Here is a 13,653-nt window from a genome sequence, read left to right on the forward strand (position 1 = left end):
TTCATCTGTTGTTGCGGAAGTTGATAATTTAAATAAATTCAAGGAAGAACTAGACAACCAATTGGAGCAAAGGAATGGGTGAAATTTCTTTTGGCTGATGCCACGTAGCTCGCTTTCTTTCATCATTTTCCACTACCACTGCTAATATCCAGAAGTACATAAACTAATTGCTCTCTCGCTCTCTCTCTCTCTCCTCTCTCTCTCTCTCTCTCTAGAATTGCCAAAATTTAAGGAAATTCTACAATGCATATTTCCTTTCATAAACAAATTGATCAATTTTTTTATCTCAATCATTATTATTAGCCATGTGGGCAAGGAAGCCCCAGCCAAAAAAAAAATTCCCGAGAGAGAGAGAGAGAGAGAGAAAATCAGAAGTAAAAAGGAATCACCAAGAAAGAGAAGAATGATGATATCAGCTCAAGACTCTGGGTGTGCCAAGCCCATATCTCACCACATGTGAGCCCCTGGGGTTCCAAGTCTGAAGATCTAGATCAATTTAATTTCAATGCACTTAAAGAGTTGATACCACAACATATTCTAAGATTCCTGCTTGTTCTTTATTATGGTTCTGCTCATGAATGCCACAAAATCAAATATTTTGCTCAGGTCAGTCTGGCACTCTCCTAAATACAGTCTTTTTAGAATGTCCAATTTAGTTTCTAATGACAAGCTTTTCTGATGACATTTTACTTCTCATGTTATTAGTCTTAGCGTACTCACTTATCTGCTTTGTTGCTATTTTAAAAAGAGAAGTTGAAACTACCTAGACGGTAAACTAAAATCAGTCAGGCATACATAAAATACTTACAAACAATAAGTAAACCATAAATGAAAAAAAAAAATTAAAGTGGAAATAGTACTGATATGTGGTGCTACTGCACAATATGCAGAGCCAAAAGCAACTCCATGTCATGCATTCCTAAAGGGACGTTGATAAATAGTACTTAGTATTAGAAGTGCAAACGATGGCAGAAAACAAGCTTATACAGCATCAGCAAAAAAAAAAAAAAAAACTTACATAACATCTGTCTACCACCTCGAATAGTTTGTCAAGATCTTCCTTAAATTTAATAAAACTACCCACATCTACAGCACCAAAGGTAAGTTGGTTCCAATAATCAACACACCACTAATGAAGGCAAGTTTCCACTTATCTATCTGATAAACATCCTTCCTCAGTTTGAATTTATGCCCCTCATTTGTGGTCTCAGCAAGAGGAAGGATGCTATCTTCAGCACCGAGCCTAGTCAATATATTCAAAGCCTAAAAACACCACAATAAGATATCTTTCCGTGTGCCTAGTGTCAAGATGCTGTAATATGGAAAACTGAAGAGTTGATAAGTGTCAACTTTTGTTCCTCTTACTAATCTCATTGCTTTTCTCTATACCCTTTCCAACAGATCTATATACTTCCTAAAATGAAGCTTCCAGAGCTGTATCTAGTATTCAAGATTGGTCTCTCCTAGCAGTCCATCCATACTGATCAGAGAACTTCATGCCTGACTGTACAATTACCCCAGGTATTTTTCATTCTCCACTATCCTTAGTGTGGTACTACACACTTGGTAGGTTATTCTGGGATTAGCCCTTGATGTTGTTGCAATAGCACACTATATTTACTGTATTAAACACCTTGTCAATCTTCATACCAGGTACCTCCGTAGCCAGGTGGGCAGGAGCAGCAGTGCGTAGCACACGCTTCTTGATTAGACCGGGATTCGAGCCCGTGACAAGCAAATATGGAGGATGCGGAAAGGTTAGGGAATGACCACCGCATATCCTTGGAGCAATATGGCCTTAGTTGCTAATGCTCCTAAAAACCCAATAACAAACAACAAAAATCTTCATACCATAAAAACCTAATATGCCTTCATCAATAATCATTAATAAACACAGAAAACAATAATGGTCCCAGCACTGAACCTGGAAAACTCCAGTGATAACATTAATCCAAGAGGAGCATTGCCCACTGATTACCACTCTATCTCTTCTTTGACTCAACCATCACTTTATCCATTGCCGTAACTTGCACCTAATGCCACAGTACTCAAATTTTTATGGCATTCTTTTAAAGTTTTAAGTGTATAACAATATAAACAATGAGAATATAAAACTGTAATTTAATGAATTTTAAAGAAAACATAACTTAAAATTGTAATCTTACTTATCTCTTTCCACAGCTTCCAGAAGAGCATTTGTATTCTTGATTTTTTCATTTAGATTTATAAGATGCTCAATCAGTTTGGCAGAATGGTCTTCCACTATAAAAGACCAAGAAGTATAGAAATAAAAATAAAAATTTCACAGATAGATATGATTTATCAAACTGATTAATACTGAAAATCTGAAAATCCAGCAAATCAACCCTTCTCCCATCTCTTCCATCATGCAGTATGACTGATGACTTTTGAGGTTAGGATGAACATCATGGTGAGATCCAATCTTCCTTACATTTCGAGGGTACAGCAATAAAACGGTATTCGCAGGCCAGCTGCTAGTTAGTACACCGGACCGAACCTAATGCCAACTCTCTAAAAGGCTTCCGGATCAGCTAGTGTATAATCTTACTATCTCTATTCTGCCAGATAGTGACTGGAGGGAGTCAGACTAGTGTGTATGCAGGGGGATCATTGTCGAGGACACATTATGTCAAGGATCTGGTATATTCTTACCATGTGTACGCCATATCCAAAAATTTCATTACATCATACAGCATGTCTCCACCCCACTTTTTCTTACTACTGAAGACACCATGGATAATCAAACTAATAGAGTAAGCTTATCTGTGAAAAGATCAAAACCTCCCAAACACTTCCTAGTTCATTTCACAAATATACATGGTCTCAATTCTAATCTCAACGATGTCCATTTCCACTTGCAGTCTGACAAACCCCATGTACTTTTGCTGACAGAATCTCAGTTATCGGTTGATTCAACTACATTAAAATCTCTTTACTTCGTTTGTTGTGTCAAATTCATCTTTTGTCTCCACCGTTCTCCCAACTCCACAAATCACTTGGAACTCTTTTTTACTTCCTCTCTTTGCAACTTGACTTTCTCCAGTCCAACTTTCCTAACAGTGAGGTTATTCTCCTTGGTGATTTTAATGTTGAGAACATTAAAATCACCAAGGCTCCCATTTTCTAGCCACACAGAACCAGCTGGTCAAGATGCTGAGGCTTTTGCAATTACTACTGACTTTCTCAGATTGTTCATTTACCTACAAGAATACCGGACAATCCTAACCATGCAGCCAATATGCTTGATCTTTTTCTCACAAACAACCCTTCTAAGTACACGGTCGAGGTGAGTGGTCCTTTAGGCACTTCAGATCAGAACTTGGTGATTGTCTCTTCTCCAATGGAGCCTTTATCTCATGGCTATTCCCAATCTTGTATTGTTTGGCATTACAAGAATGCAAAATGGGATGACCTGCGAGATTTCTTCTCTTCCTTTCCTTGGTTTGATTACTTTTCGAAACTTCTGATGTCAACGTTTGCTCAGATCGTGTGAGCAAACTTTGTGAGCAAAATTTTTTAAAATAGTGAAATTAGCATTAGCATTAGCATTAGTAGAGGCATTTGATGCAAGAAAGCAAGCTTATGCAGCATCAGCCAAAAAAATTAAAGTAAAATAAATAAATAAAAAATAACCACTTCCACTTCACCCCTCTGTTCATTTGAAATACCTGTCCAGCCGAGCCTTAAACTTATTTTGGCTATCAACTTCCACGACAAGGGATGGAAGTCTGTTCCACCTACCAAACACCCGCTGGCTAAAGGCAAATTTCCGCACATCTATCCTACATCTGTCTTTCCTCCATTTGAATTTATGCCTTCTCAGGTGATTATTCTGAGCAAGAGGAAGAATCCCATCAGCATTCAGCATGCTCAAACCATTCAAGGCTTTGTACACCTCTATCAGATCACCTTGCTGCTGCCTAGTCTCCAGACACTGTAATTTGCAAAACTTAAGCCTTTCTTCGTAAGAGCACCCCTTTGTTCCATTCACTAATCTTTTTGCCCTTCTCTGTACTCGTTCCAGCAGCTGTACATCCTTCTTGAAATGAGGTCTCCAGGCCTGTATACAGTACTCTAGGTGTGGCCTGACCATTGCCTTATACAAGGGAATAATCACCTCCTTATCCCTGCTAGAAAAATTCCTATATATCATTGACAATACACCATGAGCTACTCTTGCAGCCCATCTGCACTGCTCAGAGAACTTCATATCTGCCTGCACAACCACCCCCAGGTCCCTTTCATTTTCTACCACTGTCAGTGTAGTACCACAGAGTTGCTACGTTGCTCTGGGGTTGCTGTTTCCCATATGTAGTACTTTACATTTGTCAATGTTAAACTTCATTTGCCACCTCTCAGCCCATCTGCTCAACCTTTCCAGATCCTGTTGCAGCAGCATAGTGTCAGTAGTGTCCTTGACAACCCTGCCAACCTTCGTATCGTCTGCAAACTTGGACATTAAGCTTGATATACCATCATCAATATCATTTATAAATACAGAAAACAATAAAGGACCCAATACTGAATCCTGAGGGACTCCACTAATAACATTAGTCCACGATGAGCAGTGTCCATTGATTACCACTCTCTGTCTTCTCCCCCTCAACCACCCCTTTATCCATAGCAGCAATTTGCCTCCAATGCCACACTGCTCCAATTTGTGCAGCAGTCTTCCATGTACAACAGTATCAAAAGCCTTTCTAAGATCCAAGTATATATCAAAGTTATTCCCTGCATCCAGTTCTTTTGTGACTGCATCATAGTATCCAATCAAATTGGTCAGGCAAGACTTCCCCTTAACAAAACCATGCTGTGTCTGAGCTATAACTGAAGTCTTGTCTAGATGATCTTGCAGTGCTTCTTTAACCAGTGCCTCCATTAATTTTCCTGGAACAGAAGTTAAACTCACAGGTCTATAATTACTTGTGTCAGCCTTTGATCCTCCTTTGTGAATTGGGGTCACATTTGCACATCTCCAGTCCATGGGTACCTCCCCTGAGTCCAAGGAAGCTCTCATAATTATGGCTAAGGGTTTGCTTACTTCCATTGCTGCCTCCTTTAATATAACTGGATAGATTCCATCCACCCCAGGTGCCTTTCTTGTGTTTATCTTCAACAATTTCTCCTCCACTTTACTCTCAGTTATTACAAGATTCTCTAGCTTACTGCCAGAGTTGAATACACCTCTGGCATTCCCCTTGCTGAATAACTCCTCATGTGTGAATGTCGATGCAAAATATTCATTTAGATTGTTAGCTACCTGAGCAGGATCATCAACAGTTGACCCATCGATATCAAGTGGACCAATCTGATTCATCCCCTTCCTTCTAGAGTTTACATAAGTAAAGAACTCTTAGCTGTTTTTCTTCGCATCCTTTGCCAAGGATTTCTCGTAATCTGCCTTTGCCTGCCTAGGCGAAGGCAGATTACGAGAAATTCTTGGAGGAATGTAATCCTTTGTTCCACACTCCACTTTCAAATCTTGTCCTTTATGTAAACCTTGGTTTTCCAATAAATGTGCTATGGCTGTTCAAGAGAAGAATGTCGCATATCGTAATTGGCTTGTTTCCAAAAAATCTTCAGTTTCATTTTCTGCCTACACTAAAGCTCACAACAATTGTAAAGCAGTTATTAATCAGTCCAAACTAGATTTTGAACAGGCTAAGAGTAAAAAACTTGCTTCTTTCCCTAATTGTAACTGAGTATTCTGTTCTCTTGCCAAAGCTATGGGCCACAAATTTTGCCCATCTCTGCTCCCACCCCGGTCAAAACCAGATGGTTCTATTGTCACTTCAGCCAAGAATAAAGCTGACCTGCTAGCATACCATTTTTCTTCTAACTTATGTATTAATGATCTTGGTAAAACACCTCCTACCATTCCCAGCATGCTGCATTCAATGCCTCCTGTGGTCTTCCGTCAAAAGGATGTCAGAAGCATTTTGACAAATCTTGATGCTAAGAAAGCTCCAGGTCCTGATGGTATTTCTCCACCTTTTCTCAAAACCTGTGCTCCTGAACTTACACCTGTTCTTTGCCACCTTTTTTCACTTTCTTATTCCAAAGGTGTTTTTCCTTCTGCTTGGAAATTTGCTCATATACAGCCAGTTCCTAAAACGGGTGACAAATCCCTCCTATCATAATTACTTCTATTCTTTCTAAAGTAATGGAGAAATCAATTAACCGCCAACTCTTAAACTACCTAGAAACCTTCCATCTGATCAACGAACGCCAGTATGGATTCCGTCAGTGTTGATCCACTGGTGATATTCTAGATTATGTTACCCATTTATGGACAAATTCAATGGAATAGTTCGGAGAAACACAAGCAGTTGCTCTTGACATCTCAAAGGTTTTTGATCGTGTTTGCCATAAAGGTCTCCTAAACAAGCTTCCATCTTATGGTTTGCCAACTATTTTTCGAAAAGGTTATCCAGTTTTCTCTCTGATCGCTCGCTGAGAGTAGATGGTTTGTTTGTTGTTTGTTATTTGGTTTTTAGAAGCATTAGCAACTAAGGCCATATTGCTCCGGGATATGCGGTGGCCATTCCCTGAACTTTCCGCATCCTCCGTATTTGGGGTGACGGGCTCGAACCCTGGTCTAATCCCAGAAGCGTGTGCTACGCACTGCTGCTCCTGCCCACCTGGCTACGGAGGCGCCAGAGTGGATGGTGTGGATGGATCTCTGTTTTCTAACTTTTCTACTAATGCTGGTGTCCCCCAAGGTTCAGTTCTTTCCCCTACTCTTTTCCTCTTGTATATTAATGACCTTCTTCGATTGACTGGAAATCCTATCCACAGTTTTGCCAGTGATAGAACATTGCATTCCACTTTCCATTTTGAGAAACCTTGCCCTGCTCAATCTGCTTCAACTTCTCGACTATCCATTACCAATTCCTTAAATGCCAATCTCCAGGTAATTCTCCAGTGGGGCAAAGATAACTTAGTTGATTTCGATCCTTCTAAAACTCAATCTGGTCTTATATCTCGAAAAAAGGATTCTTCTGCTCCTATGCTTATCTTTGGTGACACTCTGATTTCTAGGCAAGTTGATATATCTCTTTCGGGGATTACCCTGACTTCTAATCTCTCTTGGCACAAGCACATTACAAATATTGCTTCCTTTGCATCTAAAAAACTTGATTTTCTCTTTCGCTCTCGGCGTTACTTTTCTTCAAAACAGCTGTTCACTCTGTACAAATCGCAAATCCGCCCTACCATGAAATATTGTTCCCACATCTGGGGCAAGTTGCCCAAAACCTCTCTCAGGCTTCTCGATTCCATTCAGAAGAGGGCAGTTAGGTTAATTAATGACTCTTCTCTAACAGAGTCTCTCCACTTGCTGTCTCATAGACGTACTGTTTCTGCTGCATACTTCCATGGGTACTGTTCTTCTGATTTGGCTTCTGTAATTCCCACTCTCTCTTTCAAAACAGTCCAAACATGTGCCACCACCAGCCAACATCCATTTACTGTACAACTTCAAAATCACAGAACCAACTTTTCTTCTTCCTTGTTTATTCATTCAACTGCCATTTTCTGGAACAACCTTCCTTCATACGTATTTTCTGAAAATTACAGTCTACAGAAGTTCAAGTCTAATGTCAACAAATATCATCTTTCGTCTTCTCAACCTAAAATACATGCCATTTTATGGCTCAAAAACATTTGATTTTATTTAATAATTCAGGAAATTTTAGCATAAAATTCATAAAAATATTTTCAGTAGCAATTTTTTATGATATTTAATTATTATGGATTATAAAAAAACATTAAAAATATTTTTCATATTTGATTTAACTAACTACAAAGTTGAACTAAACTGTTGACCTGAAGACAGTGAATAGCCACAATGCAAATAAACTACAGATTTGCAAGGGTGTATCAATCACAAACAGATATTCATATTCATTCTTTTAATGAGAGAGAGAGAGAGAGGCTGAGTCCAAAAAGTTAGGGGAACGTATTAATATTATGGCTTTCAATATATTTTTCCTTCAGGAAAAAATCTATGATAACAAAGCAACCACAAGAAAATGAGAATAAAAATTGACAAGTCATTATAACTGATTTCATTAGCATTAGCATTAGTAGAGGCACATGATGAAAGAAAGCAAGCTTATACAGCATCAGCCCAAAAAAAAAAAAAAAAAACACACCCTTCCCATTTCACTGATCCATTCATTCCAAAAGTTTGTGGTTGACTGCTGGAACAAACTTTCGCTTGTGGAAGTTGATGGCTATAAATTCAAGGCAGAACTACCTGCTGGCTAAAGGCAAACACTACAACTGTTTTCCATCGATTTGAATCTATGCTCCCCCCCCCCCAGGTTTGTAATCTGAGCAAGAGAAAGAATCACACCAGCATCGAGCCTGCTCAATTCATTCTGATTGCAGTGTATAGCCTTATACACCGCAATCAGATCACCTTGCACGTGCCTAGTCTCTAGAAGCTACAATTTGCAGAACTTAAGCCGTTCTTCATAAGAGCATCCCTTTGTTGCCCTTCTCTGTATTCGTTCTAGCAACTTGACATCCTTCCTAAAATGAGGCTTCCAGACCTGTACGCAGTACTCAAGGTGTGACCTGACTATTGACTTATTCAAGGGGATAATCACCTCCTTATCCCTGCTCGCAAAATTCCTGTATATCATTGACAAGAACCCCCCATGACCTACTCTGGCAGCCTGTCTGCACTGCTCAGAAAACTTCATATCTGACTGCACAATTATCCCAGGTCTCTTTCATTCTCCACTACCCTCAGTGTAACACCACCTAGTTGGTACATTTTTCTGGGGTTACTGCTACCCACATACAGTACTTTGCATTTGTCAATGTTAAACTTCAGTTGCCACTTCTCAGCCCATCTGCCCAACTTTTCCAGATCCTGTTGCAGCAGCATGCTGTTATTAACTGCGAACTTTTGTATCGTCTGCAATCTTTGACATTAAGCTTGATATACCTTCATCAATATCATTGATAAATACACAAAACAACACTGGGCCCAATGCTAAACCATGAGGGACACCAGTAATAACTTTAGTTTAAGAAAGTTTAAGAAAAAAATTCCCCAGGGCCAAAAAATATTTAGTAATTCTGAAATAAATATTGTAATGTCGGTGTTGTTGTTTTTTCATTTAAAATATCAAAAAAAAAAAAAAAAAAAAGTTTTTTTGTGTTGTATATATGTGGCCGACATGGCCTAGTAGGTTACTTTATTTCTTGAGAAGCTGTGTCAGCCACATACGTGTGACTCTATTATGGCATACATATGAAGGTTGTCTGTGATTAGTTTATTGCATGTGAGGTGAACACTGCAATAAAATAAACTCTCAAATGTCGCAATGTTTGTCAGTATTGTTTGTGAAAACAAGTTCATTAGCGCACTGTACTATCCATCATATTATGCTGTGTTTTTCCGCAAGTCGGTACAAGTGTGTTGAAAAAAAATATATATACAGGGTGTTTCAGTTAAACATTTCAGAACTTCTAAGAGGGGTAGGGTACATCCTGACAACTCGAAATCATATAGCAATGTGGGGTCGGAAATGCTTTCCTGAAGCGGTGTTGTACACAGAAGCACCATAAAGAAAAGAGACCGTAAGTGAGAAATCGTTTTAATAATACATGAAAAGAAGCAAAAGGTACATGGATTAAAGTAAGTGTTCGAAGTTTCTTCAACCTCGGATTGCTTTCGCACAGTGGTACCTTGGAAAATGTGCTACAAATCCCCTTTTTCCTGCTGAAGTGTTGTTTTCCGATGAGGCATCCTTCACAAGGGAAGGAATTTTCAACACGCATAACGACCATATCTGGGCGGTCGAGAACCCGCATGCAATACGACGTCGTGCAGCACAGATTCGATTTTCGGTCAATGTATGGGCCGGTATTATGGGAGATCACCTTACCTGTTACCGTGTCGTCTAACCGGACCTATCTACTTGATCTTTCTGCAGCAAGTATTGCCACAACTTTTGAGAGATGAACAGATTTCTGCATCGATGCAACAGACAATGTGGTTCCAACACGATGGAGCCCCTGCCCATTATAGCGGAGATGTTCGTAACTACCTGGATGTCACATTTGGTCAACAGTGGATCGGACGTGGTGGTCCCGTGCGTTGGCCTGCTCGGTCACCCAACCTATCATGTCTTGATTTTTATTTCTGGGGTCATATGAAATCGCTAGTTTATGACACCCCTGTTGACAATGCTGAGGAGCTGGTTGCAAGAATCGCAGTAGCTGCCGAAGAAATTCGAAATTCGCCTGGAGTATTCCAGAATGTTCGGATGTCCATGCGTCGGAGATGTGAGGCGTGCATTGTAGCCCGTGGAAGAAACTTCGAACACTTACTTTAATCCATGTACCTTTTGCTTCTTTTCATGTATTATTAAAACGATTTCTCACTTATGGTCTCTTTTCTTTATGGTGCTTCTGTGTACAACACCGCTTCAGGAAAGCATTTCCGACCCCACATTGCTATATGATTTCGAGTTGTCAGGATGTACCCTACCCTTCTTAGAAGTTCTGAAACGTTTAACTGAAACACCCTGTATATATAAAAAGGAATAGCTAAAAGAAAATTACTAAAATAAGAGGAACTGAGAGAAATTGCTGTAATTTACAACTAAGCAGAGTTAAACTTCTCACAGACACAGCACTGTCGAGTTTTTTCAGAAGTTCAACTTTATCTGTTATGAACAATGTTGTTGTTGTTGTTGTTGTTGTTATTTAGTTTGTAGGAAAATTAGCAACTAAGACCATATTGCTCCGGGGATATGCAGTGGTCATTCCCTGACCTTTCCGCATCCTCCTTATTTGGTAGTCACGGGCTCAAGCCCTGGTCTAATCAAGAATCGTATGCTACGCACTGCTGCTCCTGCCCACTTGGCTACGGAGGCACCATGGACAATGTACGGTGTTTTCACTTTACACCACGAGAAGCACTTCCTTTATGCATTGGGACCATGGGTGGGGCTAAATGTGAGCAGGTTATAATAATAAATGCACAAAAACAAATAGGAATAGCTTTCCAGTGTTTACGAGTTCACGCCGACAGCTGATGCAACAAATGCCACAAAAACAGTAGCGGCAGGTCAGTGAGCCAACCCGGGAAATTTGAAATTATGTTCGCGGAAATTATGTCCAAATTAGCGGTGATACTGGCTTACTGGTGGCCGGATTAGTGATGGTCGACCTGTATATGATATCAAAATTATTTTTTGCATCCAGTTCCTTTGTGACCACATCTCAGTATCCAATCAAATTAGTCCAATCTGATTCATCTCCTTCCTTTTAGAGTTTATATAAGTAAAGAAGTCTTTGCTGTTTTTCTTTTCATCCTTTGCCAAAGATTTTTCATAATCTGCCTTCGCTTGCCTAACCTGCTTTGTGACTTGATTACAGACTAGCTTGTATTTACCATAGGCTTCTGTGTTGCCTGACAATTTATGTGCATCACATATATTTCTCTTCTCTGCCATGAGTCTCAATCTGACATCCATCTAGGCCTAAATCTAGAGCAGTATTTCTTATTTGGAACAAAAAGCCTAGTAGCTTCCAAAATTACTTCCATGAATGCTTCCCATTTAGAATTTGCTGTTGGCAACATCATCAGTTGGTGTCACTGTATAGAACTTAAAAAATCTCTGAGACCACTGTGGTCACCTAATTATAAGCTTAGGCTGCACCAAACTGAAGGAAATTCCTCTAATGTCAACAAAGACCTGTCAATAGCATTGCCAAAATTGCCAAAAACAACTGCACATGGTAAGTAAACAACAAAAGTACTGGTCCTCTCTTTCCTTGAAATATGAGGATAGCCTACTGGCACTGGCACAGGCAGTAATTCCTGCAACAGTCCTGTAGTAATGTAATTACAGCACTGTTCAGTGCAATGAAAGTCACTTTCTTTCTAAAGAAAAGAAACAATAAACAAGTAACATATCAATACATACACTATATGATTAAAAAGACTAGGTACCCTACCAGAAATACTATAGTGTAGCAGACGTTCATGTTGGTGAATGTGTATTAGCGCAGCCATACCAGTATAAATCTTATGGAACTACTTTAACAGCAAAAATATGTTGGAAGTCAGTTTGGCACACTGGCACAATTGCCTGCCTTGATTCATGTAGAAACTACTCTTCAAGGAAGATTCTTTGAAGTTCATGCTCTTGTAGGAAGAGCAGTTGGTCCATGGATTTTGGTGAAAGGTGTTTATTTCTTAATTAATGTCATCTGTTCCAACAGCACTTGCCTTCATAAGGAAGAGAGCTATTTTCAGCTTGTGAATAGTAAATGGTTCATCATATGGGCAAACAGTCTTTGATGTAAAATTAAGGACCTCTTTCTCAGTTTTGTGTTTAAGGATCAGAAACTCTAGTAAGTATGATGATGTTGCTGAGAAGTTAGTAAATGTTTCCCCAAGAGCATTGGCTATTGTTGTAGTCTGCAATGGTGCATCCATTATACTGCAGGACGGATGATAGATGTGCCATGCATTTCTCCTCCATATTTCAAATTTTTCCCCGGGCCACCTTAGAGTTGATTGCCTGGATAACAGAAGTAAAAGAGATGCAGGATTCCTTTTAGCTCTGACATTGGATAAAATGTGCTTTGGCATGCAAGTTTAAAAGTTATGAGATTAGCTGTAGTAGTATATCATCAGAATATCCTCTAGGCTTTGTTTTGTGCTTTTTTTGCTGCTGTGCATTCTGAATTCTATCATGATTTTGGGAATAGTGGATGTTTCTGGAATTGCAATTGAAGCAGCATGAATAATCCTTTCTGTGATGTAAGTGACTGCATCACTGATAAGCTCCCGACTATCAAAATTTTCCAGATGTTGAAAGGCATTCCAATCAGCCTGATCTATCTTCCACCGGGACAGCCTAAAAGGAAGAGACAGCCTCCCACTATGTAAGCAGGTGATCAGGAGAAAGCATTCACTTCCATATGGGTTCTCCTCCATCTCAAAAATAAGTGAATGGGGAAGAAAAGGGGAGCAGATAGAAAGATCAATGACAGAAAAAGTATGGGCAGACATATGGAAGAAGATGTTTGCTCTCATATTTAGAACTCACGGATCATTGTCAGTGAGCAGTGAACATATGCTCTATGACTTGTCTCCTACAACTGATGCAGCACTACCTCACAAGTTGTTACTTCCATTTAAATGCCCAAGTAAGAAATGGAGACGCAAATAAATTACAAGTCATTAAGGTCTTTCTGGAGGATGTCAGTCCTATGTGGCAAACAAATACAGCAGACTATTAATAAAACTCCATTGTAAGGCAAACTTCCACAGCCTCTATGTTAGTTGAAAGTAGCAAAGGCTGAAATGGAGTCTGGTTGCCCACAAGGCCAGCGATTCCTCCATGAGCACAGCCATCCAAAATTTTATCCCTATGAATAATGTTATGCAGGGTGGGGTCTTCATTTGCCTTTAGATAAGTCTCCAGTAGGCAAAAGCAGACTGGTTCATGCTTTTGTAGGAGTGCCTTGATGCCTTCAGTATTTTGTCAGAATCCACAATCAATTCCATTTTAGGAATTTAGCCATTATTTGGGATTGTTGAATCTGCCAGTCAACTTCCAAAGTGCTGAGGCAGTCGACTTCCAAAGGGCAGGA

At 39.6% G+C, this 13,653-nt stretch overlaps 1 protein-coding gene across 1 annotated transcript in view; it reads right to left on the reverse strand.

Annotated features, from left to right (window-relative positions):
* The window catches only part of LOC150087313 (E3 ubiquitin-protein ligase LRSAM1-like), a 533,929-nt gene that overhangs the window by 309,868 nt on the left and 210,408 nt on the right, over positions 1-13,653 (reverse strand). Inside the window, exon 9 of the mRNA XM_090372443.1 lies at positions 2,166-2,262. Coding sequence (XP_090228569.1) covers positions 2,166-2,262 — 97 coding nt within the window. The remainder of the gene's footprint in view (positions 1-2,165; positions 2,263-13,653) is intronic.

Source organism: Mastigoproctus giganteus, chromosome 4 (genome assembly GCF_048544385.1).
Source record: "Mastigoproctus giganteus isolate SK-2022 chromosome 4, ASM4854438v1, whole genome shotgun sequence".
NCBI classification, from domain to species: Eukaryota; Metazoa; Arthropoda; class Arachnida; order Uropygi; family Thelyphonidae; genus Mastigoproctus; species Mastigoproctus giganteus.